Source organism: Acanthopagrus latus, chromosome 12, assembly GCF_904848185.1.
Source record: "Acanthopagrus latus isolate v.2019 chromosome 12, fAcaLat1.1, whole genome shotgun sequence".
NCBI lineage: Eukaryota > Metazoa > Chordata > Actinopteri > Spariformes > Sparidae > Acanthopagrus > Acanthopagrus latus.
Window position 1 is genome coordinate 2,661,305 of NC_051050.1, and position 25,055 is coordinate 2,686,359.

The window sequence follows — 25,055 nt, forward strand, 5'->3', positions numbered from 1 at the left end:
ATTTTGTAACATTTTTGACCTCACTAGTGTGACAGTGGGATGAAAAAGTTTAGGCACCCCGCTAAGGCTGCATAATTATTTAAATGATCCCAGGGCCAGTGATTCCATAACAATAATCTTCTAATAAAAGCTGAGTACCAGGTATTTTCCAGACAAAGATTTTTAGTGTAGCAATATTAAGTTTTATGTAATTAAATCAGAAATGAAAAAGGCTGTGCAAAAATTAGGGCACCCTTGTCATTCTGTTGCTTTGAATACCTGTAGCTACTTAGTCCTGATTAATTGTGACACAAAATTGGTTTGGTGAGCTCATTAAGCCTTGAACTTCATTCCAGTCGTGAGAAAAGGTATTTAAGGTGTCCAATTGCAAGTTGTTCTTCTCTTTGGTTCTTCTCTGAAGAGTGGCAACAGTGGCGGGCCTCAGAACAATTCTCACATGACCTGAAAACTTGTCTAATTATGGTATAGGGGAAGGCTACAAAAAGCTATCGCCGAGATTTCAGGTGTCAGTTTCCACTGTGAGGAACATAGTGAGGAAATGGATGACCACAGGCGCAGTTCTCAGAAAGGATAGGATGGTGAGAACGGTCCAAGACAACCCACAGACCACCTCCAAAGACCTACAATGTCATCTTGCTGCAGATGGTGTCACCGTGCATCGTTGAACAATTCAGCGCACTTTGCACAAGGAGAAGCTGTACGGGAGAGTCATGCGGAAGAAGCCTTTTCTGCACACACGCCACAAACAGAGTCGCTTGAGGTGTGCAAAAGCACATCTGGACAAGCCAGCCTCATTTTGTCATTTTGGAATAAGGTGCTGTGGACTGATGAAACAAAGATTGCGTTATAAGGTCATAACAAGGGGCGTTATGCGTGGTGGCAAAAGAACACAGCATTCCAAGAAGAACATGCTACCCACAGTAAATGAAGTGGAGGTTCCATCATGCTGTGGGGTTGTGTGGCCAGTGCCGGTACTGGGAATCGTGTTAAAGTTGATCAGAATAAGCAGATTGTTTCTCATCTGCAGGACAATGTAAATTCTAATACTATAGGTTACTCATCCAGACTGAGATCGACGCACTAAAGAAGCTATCAATAGAAGTCAAGGTCTAATTAAATGCAAAGCCAAATAAGGAAGTTTTGAGTTTAGTTTTAAAGGCGCCAGTGGAGCCAGATTGTCTGTTGTCAGCTGGAAGGTTATGCCAGGCTTCTTCACTCTCATCCTCTGTTATACTGCGCAATTGGAAAAAGCCATTACCATCATCTCAGTTTTATCCAAATTCAGGAGTAGGACGTTTTCTGACATCCATTTCTTCACTGTATACAAGCAGGTCTCCAATTTCATGATTTGAGATATATCATCAGCTTATATGAGCACATACAGCTGAGTGTCGGGTGCATAACAGTGGAAATATATTCCATAACTCAGAGTAATTTGGCCGAGAGGTGAAATATATAAAGAGAAGAGCAAAGGGCCCAGAACAGTGCCCTGGTGAACCCCACACTTACCATCGGTAAATACTGATGTGGTATTATTGTAGGAAATATAATGTGTACTTTTAGCAAAACAAGAGCTAGGCCGGAGATGCCACTTTGAAGTTTGTCTGACAATATCGCATAATCTGTGGTATCAAATGCAGTGCTGAGATCAAGTAACAGAAGCACTAAGGTAGAGTTTGAGTCCAAATTAAGTAGAATGTCATTTACCACTTTAGTAAGGGCAGTTTGGGTGGAGTGACAGGCTCCGAAAGCTGATTGAAAAGGTTCCAGAAGATTATTATTAAGAAGGTAGCCTGAAAGTTGCTGGGACACAACTCTTTCTAAGACTTTACAGAAGAAGGGAAGGTTGGATACTGGTCTATAATCTTTTAGAGATCGCAGCAGATGTACAACCAGCAGGGACAACACCAGTCATGAGTGTTAAATTAACACTATTTAACATTGTAGGCCCCATTGCTGGCCACAGAACCTTAAACAGTTTTGCTGGAAAGGGGGTCTAGGATGAAGGTAGTTTGTTTTGAAGATGAGACATATATACTTTCAAAAGTGATAAAAGCGAGCTGAGAATCAGCAGAAGGATGTTTTATTATCAATTTGGCAGAGGAAGCTAGAGATGAAGAGTTAACTGGCTCTAATCTCAACAATTTTGTTGCAAAAGAAATCTAAGAAATAGTTTTCATGAAAGGTTTTTGAGTATGTTTAACGTTTGAGAGCACACTCATAATCAAGTACACTATGTACGCCATTTAGATTTTCACCACGCATGTTCCAGTTTCCTGCAGGCCTGCTACAGATCTCGATCTACTTTGGTGATCTTTTCTTGGTAGAGACAGGTGCCACGGAATCAAGGAGAGAAACAAGTACTTAGTTAACTTCATTAGTTAATTCTTCCACAAGTTATGTCACACATTTTCACTCTCGAATATCATTTGTGTCACCAGTACAAGGACAGGCTAATGATGCTTCAGAGTGGTGCGACACAGCAGACGAGACGGAAGCGACATTCAGGGCTGACACGTTTAATGAAATCCCCAATAATTATGATTTTATCTGAACGAGTCACAAGACGCAAGGCCCTGGACGTCTGTAGATTACCACCCGATGAAAGCCTGTTCCATGGACAAGGCTATTCCTACTTTATGAAGATGGTTTTAAAACCAGAGACTCAAATGAGGTAAATTTAATAAACTAAAAATAGATTTGTGGATTAGAGCACACCTCCCTCCTGTTTAGAGGCCCGAGCAACATGGGCATAGTTATAGTATAGACTGAGCTATTACTAAGGCTAGCAGGCTTGCTATCAGTCCCGGGTCTAACACCATCTGCAGCGGCCGCGTTTATAACTGAGAGAAGCTGCGAACTCAAGGACACATCTCTCTAACAGGGACGCCCTATCTGCTACTCTGCATCTGCAGAACAGGTAGCACAAGCCATCACAACACTTGTTAATTGAGGCTGTGTTAGCTACAGTGAAAGGCAAAAACAGCGAGCTGGGCTAAGTTGAGGAAGGTTGACTGATGTTAGCTATGGTACAAGACCAGTGAGACTATGAAATACTCAGCAATCAAAGAACAAACAACTTAGACAGATAGACAAGAAGAGAGACACAGTTAAACAACAGCTTTCAATCTCACATAAGTCCCAGGCGGGCATCACAGGAAGCAGCGTTATGTTCCTTGATTGTGATTTGGCTCAAAATGACTAAATTTTAACCCTCAGTTAAAAACTAAACTCCATTCATAACTTCAGTTATATTATGTTCATGATGTAATCATTTTTTTAACATGATTTATGACCCAGCTGTTCCTGCTGTTTGTTTGTTGGGCTGATGTGCTTTCACGGTGAAATATTCCTTCCTCAAAACCAGAATATAAAAGCTCGTAAATGAAAGTCCGGTGCTTGTTTGATCCAACCATCCAGTCCAACCTCCTCTCTATATAGACTTATCCCTCTTTATACTATTTCACCTAACTTCCTCCTTTTTTGCAATAATAATATGGCTGTGAGTGGTCAACACCTAGCAAGAAATTTAAAAATGGTGTTGTAATGAGCTGATTTAGCATACAGGTGTTTTTCCAATGAGGACAGCAGATATCTTAAATCTGGTGTCTGTGGCAACACTCTTGTGCTGAAGCCAATCAGCAGTCTTTGGGTTGCCAGAGCTGAAGGGGGAAGCAACCGTGGCAGTGGAGTGGGCTACAGCAACTACAGTTTGAGGCGGCTGTGGCTTAGGTCGAGCAACCAATCAGAGTGTCAGTAGTTTGATTCCCGTCCCCTGCAGTCTACACGTCCTTGGGCAAGATACTGAGCCCTGATTTGCTGCCAGTGGCTCCTACATCGGTGTGTGAGTGTGTATGAATGGTTATAGCTACTGATGTCCAGGTGGCACTCTCACTGATATGAAATACTTAAATGTTGAGACCCATTTTGATTAGGCAAGAGTCTTCATATGTAAACTATGCTTGTTATTTGTGAATAGAAGACTAGCTTTCTGAATTATGGTGCACAGAGTTTTGATTGATGGTCAAAGGTTTGTCAATGCAAGCCTGCTTACATTGTATATCCAACCTGTTTTGTTTTATTATCATCAAATAATCCACATCTTAATCAAAACAACTTGAGCGAATATATCAAATTTTGTTCTCCTTTCTTCAGCTCTCTTTAAACTGTGTCACTTTTTCTTTTTTTTTTCTTATTCTATGCCTCATAGACCTGAGTGTAGTGGTTGCAGTGGTTTCTGGGAATGTGAGCTGTATCTCTGGTTCAGCTATGTGCTAATAGTCTTACACTGTTCTGAGAGGTCATAGTGACACTTGATGCTGACGCTACTCTCCTCCTACCCCCAGATACAGAAAAGCACGCTGACACACTGTACTTTCCCTCAAATCTATCGTTTAGGTCTGTAAGGATGCTTCTCTCCTGCTGAAAAACCCATCCTAAGAAAGGACCAATAAATATTTGTGTAATCGAATATAGCTTATTTTAAATCATCAATCACCATTAAAACACGTCAATGCATAATGACATATTACCATATGCAGTATACTGCTTCTTTGCATCTGCTCAGAACCTCTGAGTGTGTATAAAAATATTTTCACCTGCATGCTGTTTGTGATGGCAACCCACTTGTTTTGTGTTTGGCAGTGTAGGTCCACCAAGGGAGAGGTAAGACTCACCACGTAAATCAGCTATCTCAGAGAGACTGGTGAATTCAATGCCACGCTTATTAAAACAACAGAATTTACAATTCTGTGTGACAAACAGCAAGTAAACAGAGAATGATGGCAATGCATGTTCTTATCCAAAAGCATATAGCACCCAACTTGACTAAATGTCAAACAATTTTACCTATAGATACAACCAAACTTAAATAAGTGTCATACTATTTCACAAATACTGTGTGATTCTTGTTCATATTAATGTCAACGCCTTTTGCATTTGTTTACACATTGTTAAAGGGTAACATTACAAACCTTGAGGCTGATTTTTCTCCACAAAAAGTGCCTGTACATATTTCAATATCTTCCCCACAGTTTGGGCATTTGTCTTATTGCAGCTTACCATTCACAAGAATGAGCAGTGTTTAGATGGCAGTGTTTGGTGGCAGGCAGAGTTATACCCAGTGAAAGTCACAGCACCCTGTTAACTGAAAGGCCACATGTATGGTCAAAACAAACGAAAAGCTGATGATACATAAACTCTACCATGCCACCGTGCAAAGTTTGGAAGTGTAGTCATTCATCCAACTGCAGAAATTAAACAAATACTTTCCTCTCAAAATATACAATACCTGTTTTGTGGGAGGAAAATCGAAAAGCAGGTCAGTGTCATAAAGAAAAACACAATGACCTCAAAAAAGATCCTGACAACAACAAACAGGCACAAAACGATCACAGAGAGATGCAAAACGACCATGGACCCAAAATGATTACAAAGTTAGAGTCACTGGACTGTTTGGACTGCCTGTCTGTCATGAACTGTCAGGTCAGCGTCATGGTAGAAATACTTTATTAATGTCACATTACAAAAAAGTTCAATCTAAAAGAATATACATTTCAAGGTGGGCAATGTGTGCATAATGTATTGTCTAAAATGTTGTTGTTTTAATGATAAAATAATTGAACAGGCCTATTTATAGTGTATTTCTGTGTCCTCCTCTTCTGATTGCTTTCCTTTCCTGGAATTGCTCCTTTATCACAAGCAATGTCACTCCACACTGAATGAAATAAATGACCCGTCAACCCACCAACTCATTGGCACCGTCCGTGTTTCCTTCACACAATAGGATTCTACACCGTTGTCAGAAATGACAAATTGATGAAATATAGCCACTGATTGCACACTTTATTGGTTTAAACTTAGGTTGAAACATACCGGAGACATTCCTTGGCACGTGGTAATCTAACATGCCTCTGAACACTGATACAGAGGGTCACAAGGCTCAATACCAGTACCTTCGGGTAGGTATGGATGACACAGCAGGGGTCGATCTGTAGACCTGTTGATTTAGATGTGGCCACAACAGAAATAACCCAGGGGGTCAAACCCTGTGGCACACTTCTCATCTTACAGTAAACTGAGAGAGAATGCAGCAGTGAGAGAGCTGGTTGAGAAAGAATTTGGATTCCTCATTCATTATTTGACTAGAGACGTGGAAGCTTGCAACTGAAAGTTGCTGATAAAATGTCTTTTTTTTGTTCATTTCAACATTTGGTTGATATTTTAGTCAACATTTCAAACCTTACCTTACCTATATGTATATATATATATATATATATATATATATATATATATATATATATATATATATATATGTATATATATATATATATATATATATATATTAACCATAATGCTGTCCCCCATTGCTGCCATTTTAATTGCTAAAATATTACCAGCACACACACCACAGTGAAATCCAAGGTTATAGAAAGTTGAGAAGTTGTCTGTTCTTGGTCAAGAATTTTTCCACCAACTAATAAGCTTGTGACAACACGCAGGGTGCACAGGCTTTTTACTAGAAAAAGATGCCCATTATCTGTAGAGCGCTGTATTTATTTAACGCTTATGGAAATCGAACATTTCGTACTTGCTTGAAGTAGTCTCCTCACAGAAATGTGTTCCATTAGCAACATTATTGCTAATCAAAAATGCATGTAAAGAGGATAACAATGGTCATTTTCAGCATTTATTGGATTGTTGCATTCCTGGCCACCATGTAACACTGGAAACACCCACTAACCACAAGTTACATTATGTGTAGGACACAACTTTACATGACTTACAATTTACTTTGGGTTTTCCACAGTCCACAAACACCAGTCTCCTTGATGAATGTCCTGTGCTTGTTTGACCCAACCATCCACCGTGTGCTATCTCTATGCAGACCAGAGGGACTTCATGCGGTGATGGCAGAGGGACAGCTATGGCATCAGCCAAATATCACTAAGCAAGATTTAAGTCTTACAACAGCGTCTTCTATAACTACTATACACTTTTTTTTCACCTGCCTTCCTCCTTTGTTACAATAATAATTAATGGAGCCACTAGAGGTCGTATTCTGACAAGAAACATAATAAATATAAAATAAGTGGACAGGCTACCTGTCTGTCTGCCTATGAGTAGCAGAGAAGGTGCAGTAGTAATTTTCTAGCTGGACAGTGGTGAGTACTAACAATAGCCATGTTCGTTGTTGATGGTTCATGATGAAATGTTTGGTGTTTTCTTACAGTGAGCGAGTTATGAGGAAGTTGGGTATGGTAAGCATGGACAACAATCTGCTGTGCTCACAGGACTAGGCCTGCTGAACTAGGCTCTGCAGCTTGCTAACTCAGTACCACAAAGCACACAGCCCCTGAGCCCAAGAAAAGAGCCGCTGCGGCAGCAATGCACTCCTTTAGCAGCTAACGTTAGCAAAAAAGCACTTGTCCCCTGAGCCAAAGAACAGATCTACAGCAGCAGCAACAGCCTCCTTTGGCAGCTAGTGTTAGTAAATAGCACACATAGACTGAGATAAGCACTTCGAAGTGTTTGTGTTGAATATAGCAAAAACAGCCACAAAAACATTACACAATTTTGCATATAAATATTGATTTCTTCATAAATATTCTTGCTTCTGTGATGAATTGAGGTATTGCATCAATCATAGCACAACATTTAATACATGGAAATAAAAACTTTACTTCAGAGGGGTATACATGTTAAGTCTGGTGAAATTCTGTATTGTTTGATAATCAACAATCTAATATGCAGAGCCAAACCCAGAAGTTATGTTTCCACCTAATAAGTACAAATGTTGATTCATCCACACCAAAATATTGCCCCCAACGAATGCACATTTGCTCCTGTTTTAATAGCATTTGATAAAAACTACAGTATGCCACAGATGTAGGGAATCACTGAATCTTTTTATTAACAATATGTATGTATTTTGTTTAAGATTTATGTCTTAATAAGAAGCCAGTGGGCATGGGGTGAGTTAGGGAAGTCAGAAACTACGTGAGACACAGATGATGGATTGTTCTTTTTTTTTTTTTTTTTTTTTTGTTATCATGGGAATTATTGAAGATAATAGAAATAAAGACACCAGCCCAAGACAGTTGGGCAAAACCTTTGATCAAACTCCTGGAAAGGCCATTATCACCACAGTGCATGTGTAGCATGATATCTACCCTGGACATGCGCAATTTGGACCCATAACAGTTCAAACAGAAGAGATTTATTTTTGTAATTCATAAAATGAATGAATGGAACACTGAGATATTCTTCCTGAACTTACAGTGGTCTTTATATTTTCTTTGATTCAAATGAGTCAGTAACTAGTTTCATACCCTGAATGGTATTACATAGCTACTATTGACCTCTAAATTGGTAGTGGGTCCAGCCAAAACAAACTTTTGCAGAAGAACAACCAACTCAGTATAGCATTTGGTCTCTGTGTTAACTGTTTTGTAAAAGTGCCAATGTCCTGGCCACCACCTGGAACGTGTCCGTCCTGGTTAGAGATGTGTAAATCACATTAGCCATTAGAACCTGGTGGGGGTATTTGTCATCTTCATCAAGGAAGATGGACACTAAAATTCTTAAAAGACCACTTGACACTTTGTAAATCATTTTGTAAATATGAAAATAAGTTCTTTATTCTGAGTTGTGATGAATAAATACATTTAACTTTGTGATTAATAAAATACATTGAAAGATTAAAAAGAAAGATGTTGGTCAGATTAAAGTCCAAGCCACATATTAATTGAAGTGGAAATGCACTGTTTTATGGGACAGTGTCGTGGCAACAACAGTACAGGGCTGAGTGTGTGTTACGGTAATGATCTGCTGCAGAGAGCAGCATTAACTGGATTAGCAGTCTCACTGGCTAATGAGCAAAAGAAACTATCTGGGGGGTCTGACCTTCTGTGCTGCTATGAAAAGCTATAGCAGAGCCTGTCACAGAGTGATTATCAGCATGGCACCCTGCTGCAGTACAGACAGCACAGGTCGAGGAAACTTTATACCTGATGGAAGATAACATGGAGTGGCATAAGCTCCATTTCACTGCTCTAGTTATATGCTATTTTACACATACACAAATACACACATGTAATTATAGATATACTGTTCCTGTATGCATAGTATTTTACCCTGCCCAGCCCTAAACAAAAGTCACACAATCATATATGTTATTGAACCACATTTGACTTTGATTACTGTGTGCATTCACAACATCTATTTTTGTCCAGAGTTGCATTACTTTTAAGCCAAGATCTTATATTGATGACGAGGGAGTCGGGCCGCTGCATTAAGTCTCCTGCAGTACATCCGGAAGATTCTCGTTGGGGTTCAGGTCAGGACTCATGGTCCTCATCCATGTGTGAAACTGGTGTCTCATGCTCCCTGCACCACTCTTTCAGATTTTGAGCCTGATGAATCCTGGCATTTTCATCTTGGAATATGCCCAGGCCAGCAGGGTGAGAAAAAATCCCAAAACAACGTGGTCATTCAGGTAGTCAGCTGACCTCGTGTTTTTGGCACATAACATTGCTGAACCTAGAACTGACCAACTGCAGCAACCCCAGACCTTCGAGGATGATGGTTCACCACTATCCTTCCAGGTTTTAATAATGCATTTTAGAAAGCCAGAGTTAGTAGTTTCAGCAATCTCCTTAGTTGTTTTTTTTGCTTGTTTTTTTTGGTTTTTTTTACTTGATGCAGGCCAATAATTGGACCCTTCTGAAACAGTAACATATGTTCCATGAACACAGGATATGTTTTCAGACATGGTTGTTTAAGAAATGGGAAGCTACTCACTGCATTAGTTAGGCTTAAATATCTTGTTGCCAGCTGAAACATATTAATCACTGCAGTAATTATCCAATGGAAGGCTTTCATCTATTTGCTTAGTTAAATCCAGGTGGGGATCTTTGGCCAGGCAGTGTACATATAATAACATTTAATTACTGTTACTTTTTATTACTTTAATTCAGTAGCACTTCAGTCATCATCCTACCTGCCTGCCTGACAACGATAGAGTGTATTTTCCACGACTGAAAACTACCCAGACATCTATTTTATCTGAAACACATTTGTAACACCTAACAATGGTTATTCAGTTTCACTCAAAGTTGTCCACACCCACTACTAATGGGCCAAGCTGTTTGTGGGTAGTTAATGTAATGACACCATTATTCATGAGTCCCTACACTGATTGGCTGGCAGCACCTTTGGCCCCCCCTCCTGTCTTTGACAGAAACAATAGCTGCTTAGACAGAAAAAAAGACACTTGTCAGTATACAAACAAACCTGGTTAAGAATTATTTACACACTAAATAACACTGTGTTCTCCCACTGTGATGTCATTTGGAGGGGGAGGTTCGATAGCACTTCAGCTTACATCTCAAATTTGCATTTATCCTTCACTATCTTCACATGGAAAAGATGATTTTTTTTTATGCCAATGGAAAGGTCAATGTTAATTTAATCTCTGTGTCTCCAATACAGACAGGGCTGGATTATTAACCAGCTAAAGTAGACAACTGCCTGGAGGCCCCAGACCCCCTGGGGCCCCAAAAGCCCAATGCTCATGTTACCTGTTTTTGTTGTAAAAGCGCTAACATGGAATATCAATTAACATGATGTTTAACTTGTCGTTGGGGTCTTTCTTGTGGAGGGCTCATGAGAATGTCTTACTATAAGATCTAAATCATTGCAATTTGCTGTTCTCATATGATTAGTATTTCTTAAAAACATGTTGGTTAATCAAATTTGCAGAAATCAAACAAAAAACTTGGGGTGGCACTGGTTAGTAACGTTAGTGGGGACATTGAGTAGGAAGGATACATTCACAGTGTACAGAGGGTGGGGTCAGTTTTTTGGGACAACCAAAATGCCTTGGTGGACCTCAATGGTTTCATTGCAGACAGGGGAAAACATAATTGAGAAATATATAGTGAGGCCAGTCTGTGTAGTGTTGTATAGCTTATACAAAAGAATGTAAATCATTTCGGCATTCAATAGTTTACCAATGGAGATATATGACTTATGTTGTGTAAGAGTTAAAAGCCTGGCAGCTGCATTTTGGACTAGCCTGAGTGAGAGGGACTCAGGACGGTGAACAGTGAATTAGATTTGAATTTCTTTTATGTGCCACTCAAGCTTCATAAATTGGCCATAGAAAACTCCTACAGTCCTTGATGGCTGTTTGGCAGTCTTGCAGTGTAGAGAGATTCATCTTGACATGAGCAGTCTAAACCATTCTAAGCCCCGGGTAGCACGAAGAATCACTTGGAATCTGGGTGTAATAAGCCTGCTCTGAAAAGCATGTTGCATCTTTTTTGGTTTGTTATCCACAGTGGACCATCTTGGTTTCATATTCCTGACTTTAGTCAGTTTATTAGTTTTTTCTATGTTTTTTTTTTTTTTGTTTTTCCATAAAAACAATGTTAGTGTTTTTAACTACTTTGTGCTTGGTTTATATTACGCCTGTCTAGTAATATTTAATATTGAAATGTTAATTGTTTCCTTATCCTGATTACAAATATAGATCACATTATAATAACAGGTGTAAATGGGGTGTATATTGTCCAATAGAAACAGGCAGTGATTTGTTTGTCTTTCAGTAGCTGTTATACTGTGATCATGCTGTCATGTTTGTGTGTATATGTTGTCTGATATAAGTACCTGTACTTGACTCAACACACTCATTCTGTCCTTTGTCAGTGTTTGTAGTAACAATGAATATATGTGACATCATAACTTATGTGTTGACACAACAGCTGAGAGTCACAAATTTTCACTGGGCATGACCAGCTGTGTAAACCAGTCGACACTGTTTGAAGAGCAAAAAGTACAGTCTTGAATGTCGAGTTCAAAGATGGTAAAGTAAAGTGTCAGTAGCCAGTAGCATACTTTATTTTAACAAGAGCAAACCAAAAGTAAACTTTTTGAGTTTGAATTAAAGCTGTAAATCTGAGCCTTAAATTTGGTCCTTGGCTCAGACATGCTGTTCTGATCTATGAGCTGCTCTCAGCTGAACTTTCACACTCTACCTTTGCTAAATGACATTTCTGTAAGATAATGATGGGTTTGTAAGAGGATTCAGGTCCTTTTAAGTACCAAAGCTGTAAAAACATTTTCATTTATTTCAAAAGCCTTTGTTACAGGGTCGATGTGTTCTGTGTGAATCACATAACAGAGCCATCACTGGTCTAATTTAATTTGCCACCAAAACTGCCAGACCTAATTACTGTGATTCAATTTCTGGGAACAGAGATCAATATGCTATTGTACTATCAGATGGCTGACACTGGTCAGAGAGGTTCCTTAAAGTGACCTGATGGCTTTTAGGTAATTCTGCTCACTTTTTGCCCTGTGATGGAAATTATGTGCGGTACAAATTAAATTTAGACTCCGTTTTGAGTGACGCATCTTGCAATACCAGATTGATTATGGAGAATTAAGTTATACTGAGATAAGCTAGCTGGCCCAATGCATAAACAAACTACAGTACACTATATGGCCAACATTTGTCTAGAATGGTGTGTTCTTGGGGTGACTGACACATGTATGAAAACAGTTTTATAAAGCCTGTGTGGCTCCAGAGGGAGCTGTGGTGTATGATAAATTCTTACTAATCATTTCACTTACATTTAACTGATAGCACTGAATTGTTTTGTACCAAAATTTGGCATACAAAACCGATTGCCTCACCCCAGAGTCTCATACAATTACAAAACCTTTTGCATTCCACCTCACTGCCCCATTTTCCTCATCTGAAAGAAATGTGAATCAGACTTGCTCCGCTCCATGGATGCTTGATGGGATTGGTAGCTGAGGAATTTATGGTCCGGGAGTCCTGCTCACATTCCTTGGGCCTTTCCTGAGCAGTTTTTGTGGCCCAGCTGGGCACACTGTCCTGTTGGGGGTGGGCACCACGGCTATTGGGGAGTGCCAAGAGGAAATACAAGTTGATCTGGAACCGTGTTTGAATGGTAGGTGTCAAGTAGAGGTAAGATCTTTAGCCCGAGCCCGAACCCGTAATGATTGACATTTTAGGCCCGACCCGACCCGAATTTCGGGCCGGGTCGGGCCTAAAATGTCAATCATTACGTTCGGGTCGGGTCGGGTCGGGCTCGGGCTTCTCTCTCGCTGACTTTTTTAAAAATAAATATATGTTTATAAAAATGTATACTAAAACGATGTGTGGATACTAAACTAAGGAATACTTGTTGTAAATAAATAATTTGGATAAAACAGAGAAGGCGGCGCTGTAAGGTAATTGCTATATAACTACTACTAAACAGGAGGCGCAGAGCAAGAGCACGCTTTGCGCACGGTTTTGCGGACATTTCGTGAACGTAATCTTGAAATTTCGGGTTTGCTTCGGGCTCGGGCCTGCAAATCAAGTTAATTGGTCGGGCTCGGGCTGGGTCGGGCTTTAATGCCTGCGGGCCTGGGTCGGGTCGGGCTGGATTTTTTAGGCCCGATCTTACCTCTAGTGTCAAGTGACATCCACATGACTATCAGGTCCAGGACCCAAGGTTCCCCAGCAGAACATTGCATTGTTAGGCAATGTTACCTGCCAGTCCTCTTAATGTTTACTGTATGTGCAGGGGCCTGAAGAGGGAATACATCAAACTCTGTTTTGGGCCCTGAAAAGGCTCAGGCCAAAGCACCTACAATACACTTCTACAAGATAAGTGTGAACTCATTCACAAACTACCTTCTGTCAGTGAAAGCACCATGGTTCTAACTGTTGGACTCCACAATATGGTAGCAAACACCCAAAAGCCTGTCCCAGCCTACACACGTGAATACAGGAAGCTTCCAGGCAGACAGACAAACATACACACGTACAGCCAGCAGCGCACACAAAAAGATTATTGGTTGGTCTGTTGGTGCAGTTTCACCCCCGCCCCTCCTCGTCCTCATCTCTTCCTCCCCATAGGAACCTAATAACGTCACGCCTACTGTTTCGGAATTGAGTGTGTTCTCGCGACATTTCTCTCCCTCTCGAAAAAAAAGCAGAGACGGGATCGATAACATCTCGCGAGGTCCCCCTCAGAGAGAGCCCACCCTTCAGTGATGCCGACTGCAGTGTGTATAATAGCAGCGAGGAAAGCTCTGGGAGTCTAGGAGGAGCTGCGGCAAGGTCGAAAACAGCGTAGCATCCTATCCTGAACACCAGAAAGAGCCGAGGCGGGCGGGACTGAGTCTAGTGGTGAGCGAGCGACAGTGACCGGGGCGAATTTTGGATTTACTGCCGGGGAAGAAGAAGGAGGAGAGTGGCTGAAAGTTTCCAGCCTGTAGCCTCATGTTCCGAGGCGGCTAGCGAGCTATCATTCACTACTACCGCTCTCCTCACGTCTGCCTAGCGCCTGTTTCTGACCAGGCGGAGCAGCCTCCTCAGTAACTGAAGCTAGTTTTGTGTTTGTCACGGGGCTCCTCCCGGGTTTCTCACCCTCCGGCCACTTAGTTTTGCGAGCCATCGCGTGGCTTTATTCCATCACACGTTTTCACGTTGGTCTGTGTTTTTTGTGCCATGTCAGCACCATCCTCCGCGCCTTCCGCTCCGACAGAGAGCGCCGCGACGGAAAATGAATTTCTAGCTCAGGATTCGGGGCTGAGGCCGCCCGGTCCGACGCCCAGCCAGAGCCGCTTCCAGGTGGACCTTGTGGCTGAGGCAGCGGGCGCCACCGAAGACAAGTCTCCCAGCTCCGATGCCTCAACCACCGTCCCACCCAGCGACAAGGCAACTCCCACTGCTCCTCCAGATGGCCCGGGTGCTGATCCAGGGGCCGGCGGAGATGAAGCCAAAGGTCGGTTCCGTGTGAACTTCGCGGATCCGAGCGAAGCGGGCAGCGCGGCCTCTCCAGACGGAGCGCAGGCTGAGGGGCTGCAGAACGGCGACACGGTGATGAGCGAGACCAGCTTGCACTCGTCCACAGGAGGCCAGCATCACTATCACTATGACACCCACACCAACACCTATTACCTGAGGACTTTTGGCCACAACACCATCGATGCCGTGCCCAACATCGATTTCTACCGGCAGACAGCAGCGCCGCTGGGGGAGAAACTCATCAGACCCACCCTGTCGGAGCTGCACGACGAGCTGGACAAGGTAAGCCGCCACACATGGCTGTGATAACCCATACAGGCATGACGCTGCTGTGGGGTTTTACCGTTCACACCACCCCGCTAGACATCATCTTAGAACTTCAGTAAGTCCTGGCAAGAGCAACGATGCCAGAGGACGATCACATCCATGACACGCCACAGACCCTGCCGCCTCATTCCAGGTCATGTGGTGTACATTAGCAGAGTGCACATGTACAGACAGAAACAACATGTGCTTTCTCTGCTCATTTTAGGTCACAGCGAGCCTGAACCACTGGCTTGTTTTTTTGTTTTTTTTTTGTAGTTGCTTTGACAGGTTAAAGACTCAATACAGAAGCTGTACAGAGTGGAGTTGGTGTCTAATCCACATGTCTAGAGCTGAGTGCAGGTGTACAGCTGATCTTTATGGTCGTTTTATTTACATTATGAATAAAACCATAGCAGTTTGATGTAGGAGGTATTTCATACACACAGGGCTTAGTGAAACTACATGGCTTCATAAATCCAGGCTCAGTCAGCTTTCCTGTTCATCCTAAAGGTGTTGGGTGGAGTTGAGGTCAGTGCGCTGCTCAGCCCAAACAAGTTCTAAATGAAGCTCCCATTGTGTGCGTAGCATTGTCATGTTTGAAAGGGGGGTGGGGGTGGGGGGGCTGACATGTTAAAACGCTGCGGGGACTTTGTCGTCCCCAAAGTGTCTGAATTCTCACTGTATGTTGTAGCGGCATGCTCTGCCAACACTGTGTTCATGTTCCAGGAGCATCAGGTAATGTAATAGCTTTGCGACTTGGCAAAGAGACTGGAAAAAGCAGTTGTTTTTAATTTATTTTCTACAACACAGGGTTGTACACTTTTTCAATTCATGTTGCAGCTTCTTTATGCCACACAAGAACAACACATGGGTGGTGTGTTGAGGATAAGTGAGGAGTCTCGCACTCTGAGGAAAGAAGCTGCTGGTGGTATGGCAGTGGACACTTCGGTATCTTGAACCAGACTGTAGCCTCATCCACACTGCCTTTTCAAAGTGTGAATATACCGCTTCACCCTCTGTGTCAAAGTCACAGAGGTGAATGGGGGGATGGTCTGGTTCTGCCTATGATCGGCTGTGGCAGAGGCAATATGTAGGTCTGATGGTGGTCACAGTCTGACAACTAAACAGATCTGTCACTCATACAAGGGAAATGTCCCACACAAAGCAGCGTTACAAGACCAACAACAGTAATGTGGTAGCAGGTCGTGTCTTGTTCCGACCAAGACTTCCGTGAACTTTCCTCAGAAAAACAACGGCATCCCTCCCTGTGAGCGAGAGCCATACACAGCATCCACTGTTTGTGTAATTATGTAATTTAGAGTAAAAAAAATTGTCATTTTCCACAATCCATGGTGGGTCAGGATCTCAATCACAACACATTATAAACTGCGTCCATATGATCATAAACATCTTTGACATTAACAGGTGGACACTGGGAGAAATGCGTACAAAAAACACACACAGATTTTAATGTCATGATCTTAACTGCCACACCTCTTTTTGGTTCTGTAATGCCAACATGCTGTATCAAACGACACATGGGAGCAGCTTTATGCCAGCAGCGCTTGGTTCAGTGTGAACAAACAAAGGCGCTGTAAAGATGAGCCTTCATTGCGGAGATAATGTGGAATCTCACAGAATCTCCACCGCCTGTACGTATTTATGTGTTATGATATGGTTGAATATCATCTCTAGCCTACACAAATCAAGTTTTACAACAAAATGTCCGTATTGCATTGAATTGTGGGTAATCAAATCATTCTGCACCCCAAGCAAACTCTCTGGAAGCCTGTAGAGAGTCCTTTCGAGGGTCCTTTTGGGCTGGATGAATTGTGGGTTTGGACAGCCCTCAGCACTTGTGGACCTGTTATTTGGATGCAACCTAAACTAGCTCTGACCAAAACTGACAAATGTGGGCCCGGATGTCACCATCCTGGTGGGGCCTCATACAAACACTTATAGAAAATGAATGATCCTGAAATTGACTAAAAGTATGTGTCCACATATTTCTGGCCATACAGTGTAAGTGGTTACATTGCAAAAGCACACACAGGATTTTGTTCATCTTCCCTGTCAGCTGCCCAGTGACTTGAGCTGTTTTGGCATTGATGAGCGTCAGTCATGTCCTGCCATGCAAGTGTTTCCCTCGGGCGAGCTCAACAGCAACCGACTAGATAGATTAATTTCTCCGCTGTGGATGTTGGCGTCAGTGAATTCAACTGCTGTGTTTGATTGGAAGGACGCGCGGGTCACAGCTGCATTCAACTGATGATGGCTCTTGCAGATGATTAAAAAGAGTAATTTCTGCTGGAGCACAGTAAAATGGCCTTTATCCCTTTCTCTCACACATTCACATGCGTACATACTGTAAATACATGCACAGAAGTTAGGGATGTCCCGAGCCGATCTGCAGGATTGGGATCAGGGCCGATATGGGCATTGTTTCACTGATTGGGGTCTGCAATTTTGAATGTGGACCGAATCTTGATTATTTTTATGTCAGAATAGAATTTGTGGCAGGATGCAAAGGTGTGTGTATTGTTAACTCTGGCATACCTGTGGAAAAAATGCTTTCTTCGTCATATTGAGTTATTGAATCCCCAGAATGCCCCATCATCTCGGCGTTACATTACATTGACTCCACTTTCGAGTTACAAGGTGCCGGTATGGACACTAGTTTTGTGAGTCTCATACAGCAGAGCATGTAAAACAGGCAATCGAGGAGATGCTGAACACGTGTGAAATAGACAAGCAACGCGTCCACGTCATTTTAGCAATGGATGATATGGAGGTACCAAGCATGGGATGCGTCTCACACACTTCAGCTGGCTGTACATGAGGGTCTGCTGTCACAGTGCAGCGTCACAGACTCAACTACTAACACAAAGAAGGTGGAGGCCAATGCTGTGACAACATATGCAGATTAAGAAAGAGCCATATGAAAGTATATACTTTGTTTCAAGAAAATAAAAAAAACAAGGAACGGCTTGGATGCAGGTAGTTTCTTTCTTAATGCAGCTGTATTAAAATAACCTGATTGGGACATCCCTAATACAAACACATCGGTTATAAAGTTTACGTAATGCTTTGAATTTGGAAGAAAAACGTTTCCCTAACCTTTTTATTTGCCATTTAAAACATTCTAACTTGTTGCTTGAGTAGTAAAGTAGTACATTTATCACACTGCAAAATGGCTTAGTTATTTTCGTTGACTCAAGGTTGAGGAATTGTAACATGATCCCTCGTAACTTGTCTTTTTTCATGTCTGTTCTGAGAAAACTAAGGCTGTCCTGAATATAGTTACCCAATATATTGTTTCACCATCGATATTGCAATATTTGTGCTTTTGTCCTTGACCTGGTAAAAGAAGATAAAACAATGCAAATTAGCTGATGTAACAAGCTCTTGTAGGACATGCCTGGATGTGCATTTGATGCAAGCGCACTTCTGCTGACCAAGCCGGCTAATTTCCGGTTTAGCATGTTGCTAATCCAAATTGGGATTAAATAGTTTAACCATGCAGCTCTTCCAGACTTTCGAATGTTATTGGGCTGAAAAGCTGAATTATTTTGCTGCGCTCCAAAAAATGTGTCCACCGTTTCACAGACCCTTCTTTCACAATGTTGCATTATGGGAACAAGTCTTTTTGGTCCACATTGCATTATGTGTGTGCATACAGTGTTGTTATACTTAAACTTTACAGTGCTGCTCCCAGTGTCTGTTTTCAGAGCGCTCCACCTTTGTTGTTCGGCTGCTCTGAGCGCTTTACTTTGAAAATCTCAGCTTTTCACAAATGTGCTTGTGCCATTATCACAGTTTTTTTTTCAGGCAACTCTTAATATATTGACTGATTATCAGGACTTTTCACCTGTTGCCCTTAAATTCCAAAAAATGGAGGTTAAGCTTTGTTGGCTGTGAGTGTCAATCCATGTCAGTTGTTCTTCACAGCCATGGTCTAGTCCAGGGGTCACCAACCTTTTTGAAACTGAGAGCTACTTCATGGGTACTGAGTCGTATGAAGGGCTACCAGTTTGATACACTCTTCTGAAATAACAAATCTGCTCAGTTTGCCTTTAGTTATATGTGATTATTAATGATTAATCATACTCATCTATGTGAAGATACTGATCACATTAATGATCTCTCACAATAATTATCAACAATGACTTAACAAGTTGGGAAACATAATATCAATATTCAATTTTCATTTTTAGAACAGGCCTGAGGGCTACTCATGTGGTCCTTGGGGGCTACCTGGTGCCCGCAGGCACCGTGTTGGTGACCCCTGGTCTAGTCCATCTCCACCTCCTGAGTCCATGACAGTCAACCGGACAAGCTCACCTTCATCACAGCCGCATGCATTTGCCTGGTTTTTAGATGCACAGGATTTTAACACTACTTCAACACCATAGAGGAACTTTATTTCTGGGTCTTTATCAGGCCTTTGTCTTTTTGTTGCTGCAGTCGACACAATGTCAGAGCTTGGAAGCAGCCCTAGAGAAACTGTTATTCTTTTGGACAGGCCACAGGGTTTACGCCTTAATAAAATTAGAAGACTTTGCTTTTTAGTGAGTCTTCCACTTTCATCCAGGCAAGAAGTGTGAATTTATACTTTCCTCAATGAAGACCTGAGTTCAAGGCTGCTGCTCTGTTCTGGTCAAGGTTCAATTTTGGTAGACTTGAGAGTGACTGTTGGCAGGGTTAGCCTGGCTAATACATCATTGCCCTGATAAATTTACACGGGTTACTCACGCTGGAATAGAGAGCTATTCCAAAGTCTGTACTATAAACACTGAGGCTATAAATAGAAGACATTTGTGAAAAACAGTACATAATCTCTGGCAGCCCTTATACTGTATACTTTATATCCCCACATGCTTTTTCTAAATTAAAACTACAGTTCTTTTATGCAGCTCAAGTAAATGCTTTTAATACTTTGCTAACAAATCTGGACAACCGCATTAATCAGTGGAGCATTGCTGACATTGCTGCTTGTATTAAAATGTAAAAGGGCGCAGTAAACTCGCTATTGATGTATTGAGAGGACACACAGCCTGTTTTTTTTAACCCATTTTAATGTAAACCTGGAAATAATCTGAAAGTTTGAGTAAGTGAGGGTGTCAGAAGCCAAATCCTTATTCTAAATAAAAGTATTTTTCTGTGTCAAATCATGACTATACTTAAGGTTTCTAAGAGGTTATGGAACTCTAACACACTGTGCAGAAACCGGATCAGTTGTATCCAAAGCACGATCACGCTGAGCCAAAGATCAATACTTTCAGCTTAGTTCCCTGCTGCTTCCCTGCTAGATAGAAAAGCAAATTCATCATTGATGCAGAAGTTGCATATCACAGATTGCAAGACTCCGATCATCAAAAATCTTGTCTAAAGAAGGCTGTGTTGTAGTGGTTTCAGAGGACCAAATGCTGAGGGTGGGCTAAGCAATACTGTGAAATTGTGAAATTTTTCCAAAGATTCAACTTTTTCTTCAAACCGTTAAAGGAGAAATGTTTTTTGTGGATATCCCAATCAGTGTTGATGGTAAATGTAGTTTATTGAATGAATAAATTCCCTGTCTACATGTAACAGGATTCATGGCATGGCATTCATCCTGATGCTCTACCCTCTAATACTTACTAAACCTGACCAGCATGTGAAGGTGGGCGTTTCAAATGGGGCTGTGTGCATGAGGTATCTGAAATAAGTTGGCTACATCATTGACAGTAAAGTGGAAGAAGAGAGATTGTGACAGGAACATTGTAGTTTTCATTGTTACAGTACTACACGTGCTATATATTTGGTAGTGTCGTATGATACATAGCTTATTTAGTATCCTTTAGATCTTAGTTCTGTGAGAAAAATATGACATTGTTCACAATAAAAACTATAAAGCAATGTTGTAAAACTTTGAATGAATAGAACAAAAACAGTTACTCGCTAACGTCACTATACAGCTGAGAGTCTGAGGAACATTATATGCCAGGTTTATTGGCTTTGGTCTGTCTGCCGAGAAGACATTTCCAGTGCCTCATGGAAATTATATTTTACAAAATCTGCATTGTATAAACGAAGGAAATTCGCAAGTTATTTGGTGTTTTCAGAGTCCCAGTGAAGCTGAGCCAGTCTGTTAGCGCTCACAGGCTGCTGGTGCAAGTCTGTGAACTGTGAACTTAATTCTTTGGTTACCGTTTTTATCTGGTCAGTTTCGCTCCTCTCCTCCTCTGGAGCAGGTTCGGTGGTCGGAGAGATGACCTGCTGTCCTGCAGCCCTGTGCGCTCTTGGAGATGCTGAAGACTGTAAAAAAGTTTCCCCCTGCTATGTCCTCCTCTGACCCCATGTTAAAATGACACTTTTGTTGTTGAACACATGGCCAATTTGCATACAGATTTGAGTGCCAGCTGACATGCCCCATGCATGTATTGTTCTGTGTATTACACCTGCTGGATACCCACAGGTGGATGCTACAAATCCAAACTGAAATGGTAGTTCTTCTCCTGAGAACCAGTGATGTCACTGGTTCTCAGGAGTAAGCCAGATATTATGCCCCCCATTTTATGGGGACTCACATGTGTGTCCCTCAGCATGCACTAAATTCCAATAGATAGAGATTAAGGTTGAAAATTGGTAAAGTTACCTTTTTAAGCTGATTTTATGATTTTGTAATGATAAATTGTATAGTACATAGAAAAACTAACTGTAATGGGGAAGTTTTTTTAACTTAAGTCAAACAAGGCAAAAAAAAACTATCTCTGCACTGAGCCTACAGAAATGATACTGTCTTGTCCGAACTTCATGCCATGTTACATGATTTCAATGGATGGGTAAAGTATAACGTAATTATAATGATGAAAACATAATAAATGTAGTAAATAAATGGTAGTAAACCAGTGACATTTTGGAATGCCAATACTGCATGTATCCTGATGTATCCACTTTGGCCCAGTCCAAGATCCCTAATATGTTCCAGTGGTCACATGATGGTTGAGTCTACATGGCTCGCATTCCAATGCCAGCAGCAGTCATGGATTGGAGCATTGAACAAAGATGCTAGCTTCATGCTTTGCAGTGGCACAATTGTAGCCTGTAGATGTATAAATAACCAAAAGACTTGAACTGAATCACCAAAACAGATATTGTCTGCTTTTACATCAACCACTTTTGCTCGTTCTCAGTGTTTCTGTCATAGCACACAATTTTCATCAGCTGATGGAGTCTTCTCACTTGTCATGGAATGGTAGATTTTTCTCTGAGCACCTTCATGAACATATCCAAGTTCAGAAGCTTCATTCTTTGAGCTAAAATGTACAGAAAGTATGGTTGAGTTATGTCTACTGAATTTGCATATAACAACCACAGTCCACAGTTAATCAAATAATGGAGAGGACATCATGTTGTTGGGGTGGTTGTTGTCGTATGACAAGTCCTTTAAAGCGGTCATACAAATTGAAATGGAGGTCCATTAGTTGTCTTATCTGGTTTTAAAAGAGGCATACCCAAGCTGACTTGTGATTAAATTATTTAAGTGTTATCCTACACACATTGCAGGCAACCAAAGAAATGGCTGTAAACATAAAAAGGAATTGCTAAAATGTACAAGACAGTTGCTTGTTATCAACATGTATGAGTGCTTGTTTCTTTCTAGCCATATCAGCGTTTATTGTCAGGATGTCATGGTATTTTGGAAAAACGATGACAAGCCGGCTATCCAGGGTCCAAACCATCAAACAAACTGATTATTGTTAGTAAATCATTTTATCTAATTAGTGAACCAAAATATCAGGCTTTCAAGGTTACGCCATCATGTATTCCAGGGTGAGATATGACATGAAAACATGGTCAGCAGCAAATAGGATACATCTCTTTAGAACCTCCACTTAGATTATGAAGTACTAAAAATCTGCTACTGGGCCAGGCTTAAGATTTACTGGTCAGCTCTGAAACATTCTGCCTTGGTCCATACTTGTGTCACAACCAAACAAAATGATAATTCCCATTAATCCTGAATCATATGTCAATCACAATATTTGTCAAAATTGGCCAAAAATGCTCCAAATTACAATAAGTTTTTTTTTTTTTTTAACGATATAGTGCAACCCCACAAAATGTGTATGCGAAAATAAAGACCTGAATAAATCATTTGATATTTGGATTTGTTTCAAATGCGTGCAGTAATGGTCCAAGTGGTGCCATACATTCTGACTTGCATCATATCACGAAAGACAATTAGTGCCCTAAGCCATTCTGTTGCCACTGGAAATGGTATGGCCATTAAGCTCATCAATACAGGATGTGATGCAACACCCAATGGATATTGCAAGTACTCAGCCTGCACCAGTGCATGACTATCTACTGTCCTTGGCCTGTTCTAAATTTTGTTCATTTATTAAGAACTGAAAACAGTTTTTGGTTTTACTCAGTGAATTTACCAAGATAACCAGGCAAGTCTGTTGCCTGGAACAGGTTAGATCACTTTGAATGCCAAGGTCTACTAGTTTGTCTTGTATGTCCCCCAGCAAAAGCAGCATTCCCTTGTCCATGATCACTTCCTCCAGTCAGTTGTACAGTAGATGAAAAATGGTGAAAAGCAATCTCTCCTCCCTAATCTCGGAAGTAGCTGATGAGCTTTTCAGATATCCAGGCATCAAGTACTTTGTGATGAAAACCTAGTCTCATAATTTCTCAAGGTTGTGCAGCTAATAGAGGGCTAGTATTGTCTTCCCTAGTCAGGATATAATGTGTTTTAGTGGCAAATATGTGGTACAGGATCAGGAGTCGAGGCGGTTTCATCACCACAAAATTACTGCTGCTAGCAGATATGCATGATCAACTGATTGTCAACAGGATTTAATTAACTGCTGTGGTTGGCTCTCATTCATAGAGCCAGCACTGTTTCGCTCAGTATATTTGGGAAATAGCTTATGGACTTTTAAATACAGGGATTTTGTGGTGGCTTGAAGGTCATGATGACCGTGGTGTTTTCACTGTATCACATCAGATAGTGAAGAGTGTTCCCCACTCTGTGCTTCATGCCTAGATCGAAATGCGCAATGGAAATTCCACTGTGCTAATTGACTGTTGCCCATAGAGTTTTTCATAATAATCAATGAGTCATTCAGTGTACCCTTAAAGCAGGTACAGAGACAAAGTGCCGCAGCATTTCCCAAAGTACTGCTGAACACTTCAGGTACTTCATATAACCTGAAAAGGGCAGTGATGGTGAGGACCACTAGAAGAAAACTTGGTGCATTTGGTGGGATAGACCTCTCCATTAGGGACAGGCAGGAATGCCTGACTGTCCTTAATTAGGTGGCAACAGCCACAACAGCCGTGTGCTGCAGATGACAGGACAGATTCATTCAGTCTGGAGCAGCCAAGCATGAATGGGTTGTGCTGAAATATTGATGCCACCCGCTCTGTTGCCCAGTGTAGAAGCTCCACTGTTTCTGAAAAGGCTGGGACATCATGCATAGATGTAGCATGGCCTGAACATTTTGAGTGAAGGTGATGTTTAGGATGAGCTCAATGTAAACTAAGACCTTGGTTTGAAAGTCTCAGGCCTCACATTTTTTTTATGTACTCTTATTGCGAATGCACACTTGGCACAGTTCTTGTAACAGTTGTTACAATTGTATTATTTGGCTGAACAGTGGTCAACGCTCAATTATCCGATCTGCAGGATCGGGGCCGATATGGGCACTTTTTCACTGAATGGGATTGGCAATTTTGAACTTGGACCCAAGCCCAGTTTTTTATTTATTTATTTATTTTTTACACCAGAGCACTATTTGTGGCAGAACACAGACGCGTGTGCAATGTTACTCTGGCAAACCTGAGGATAAAATATCTGCAGTGTGGAAACATTTTCAATTAGAATGTGGAAGTAGTCCAGTGGCAACATGTAACTTCTGCAATACAACTG

General features: G+C 41.4%; 1 protein-coding gene across 2 annotated transcripts in view; it reads left to right on the forward strand.

Annotated features, from left to right (window-relative positions):
- The first annotated feature begins 14,051 nt into the window (after positions 1–14,051).
- slc12a2 (solute carrier family 12 member 2) overlaps positions 14,052–25,055 on the forward strand; it is a 65,992-nt gene continuing 54,988 nt past the window's right edge. For both annotated transcript variants that reach the window (XM_037116811.1, XM_037116812.1), the window contains exon 1: positions 14,052–15,112. In XM_037116811.1, the coding sequence (XP_036972706.1) occupies positions 14,531–15,112 (582 nt within the window). In that variant the 5' untranslated portion in view covers positions 14,052–14,530. The remainder of the gene's footprint in view (positions 15,113–25,055) is intronic.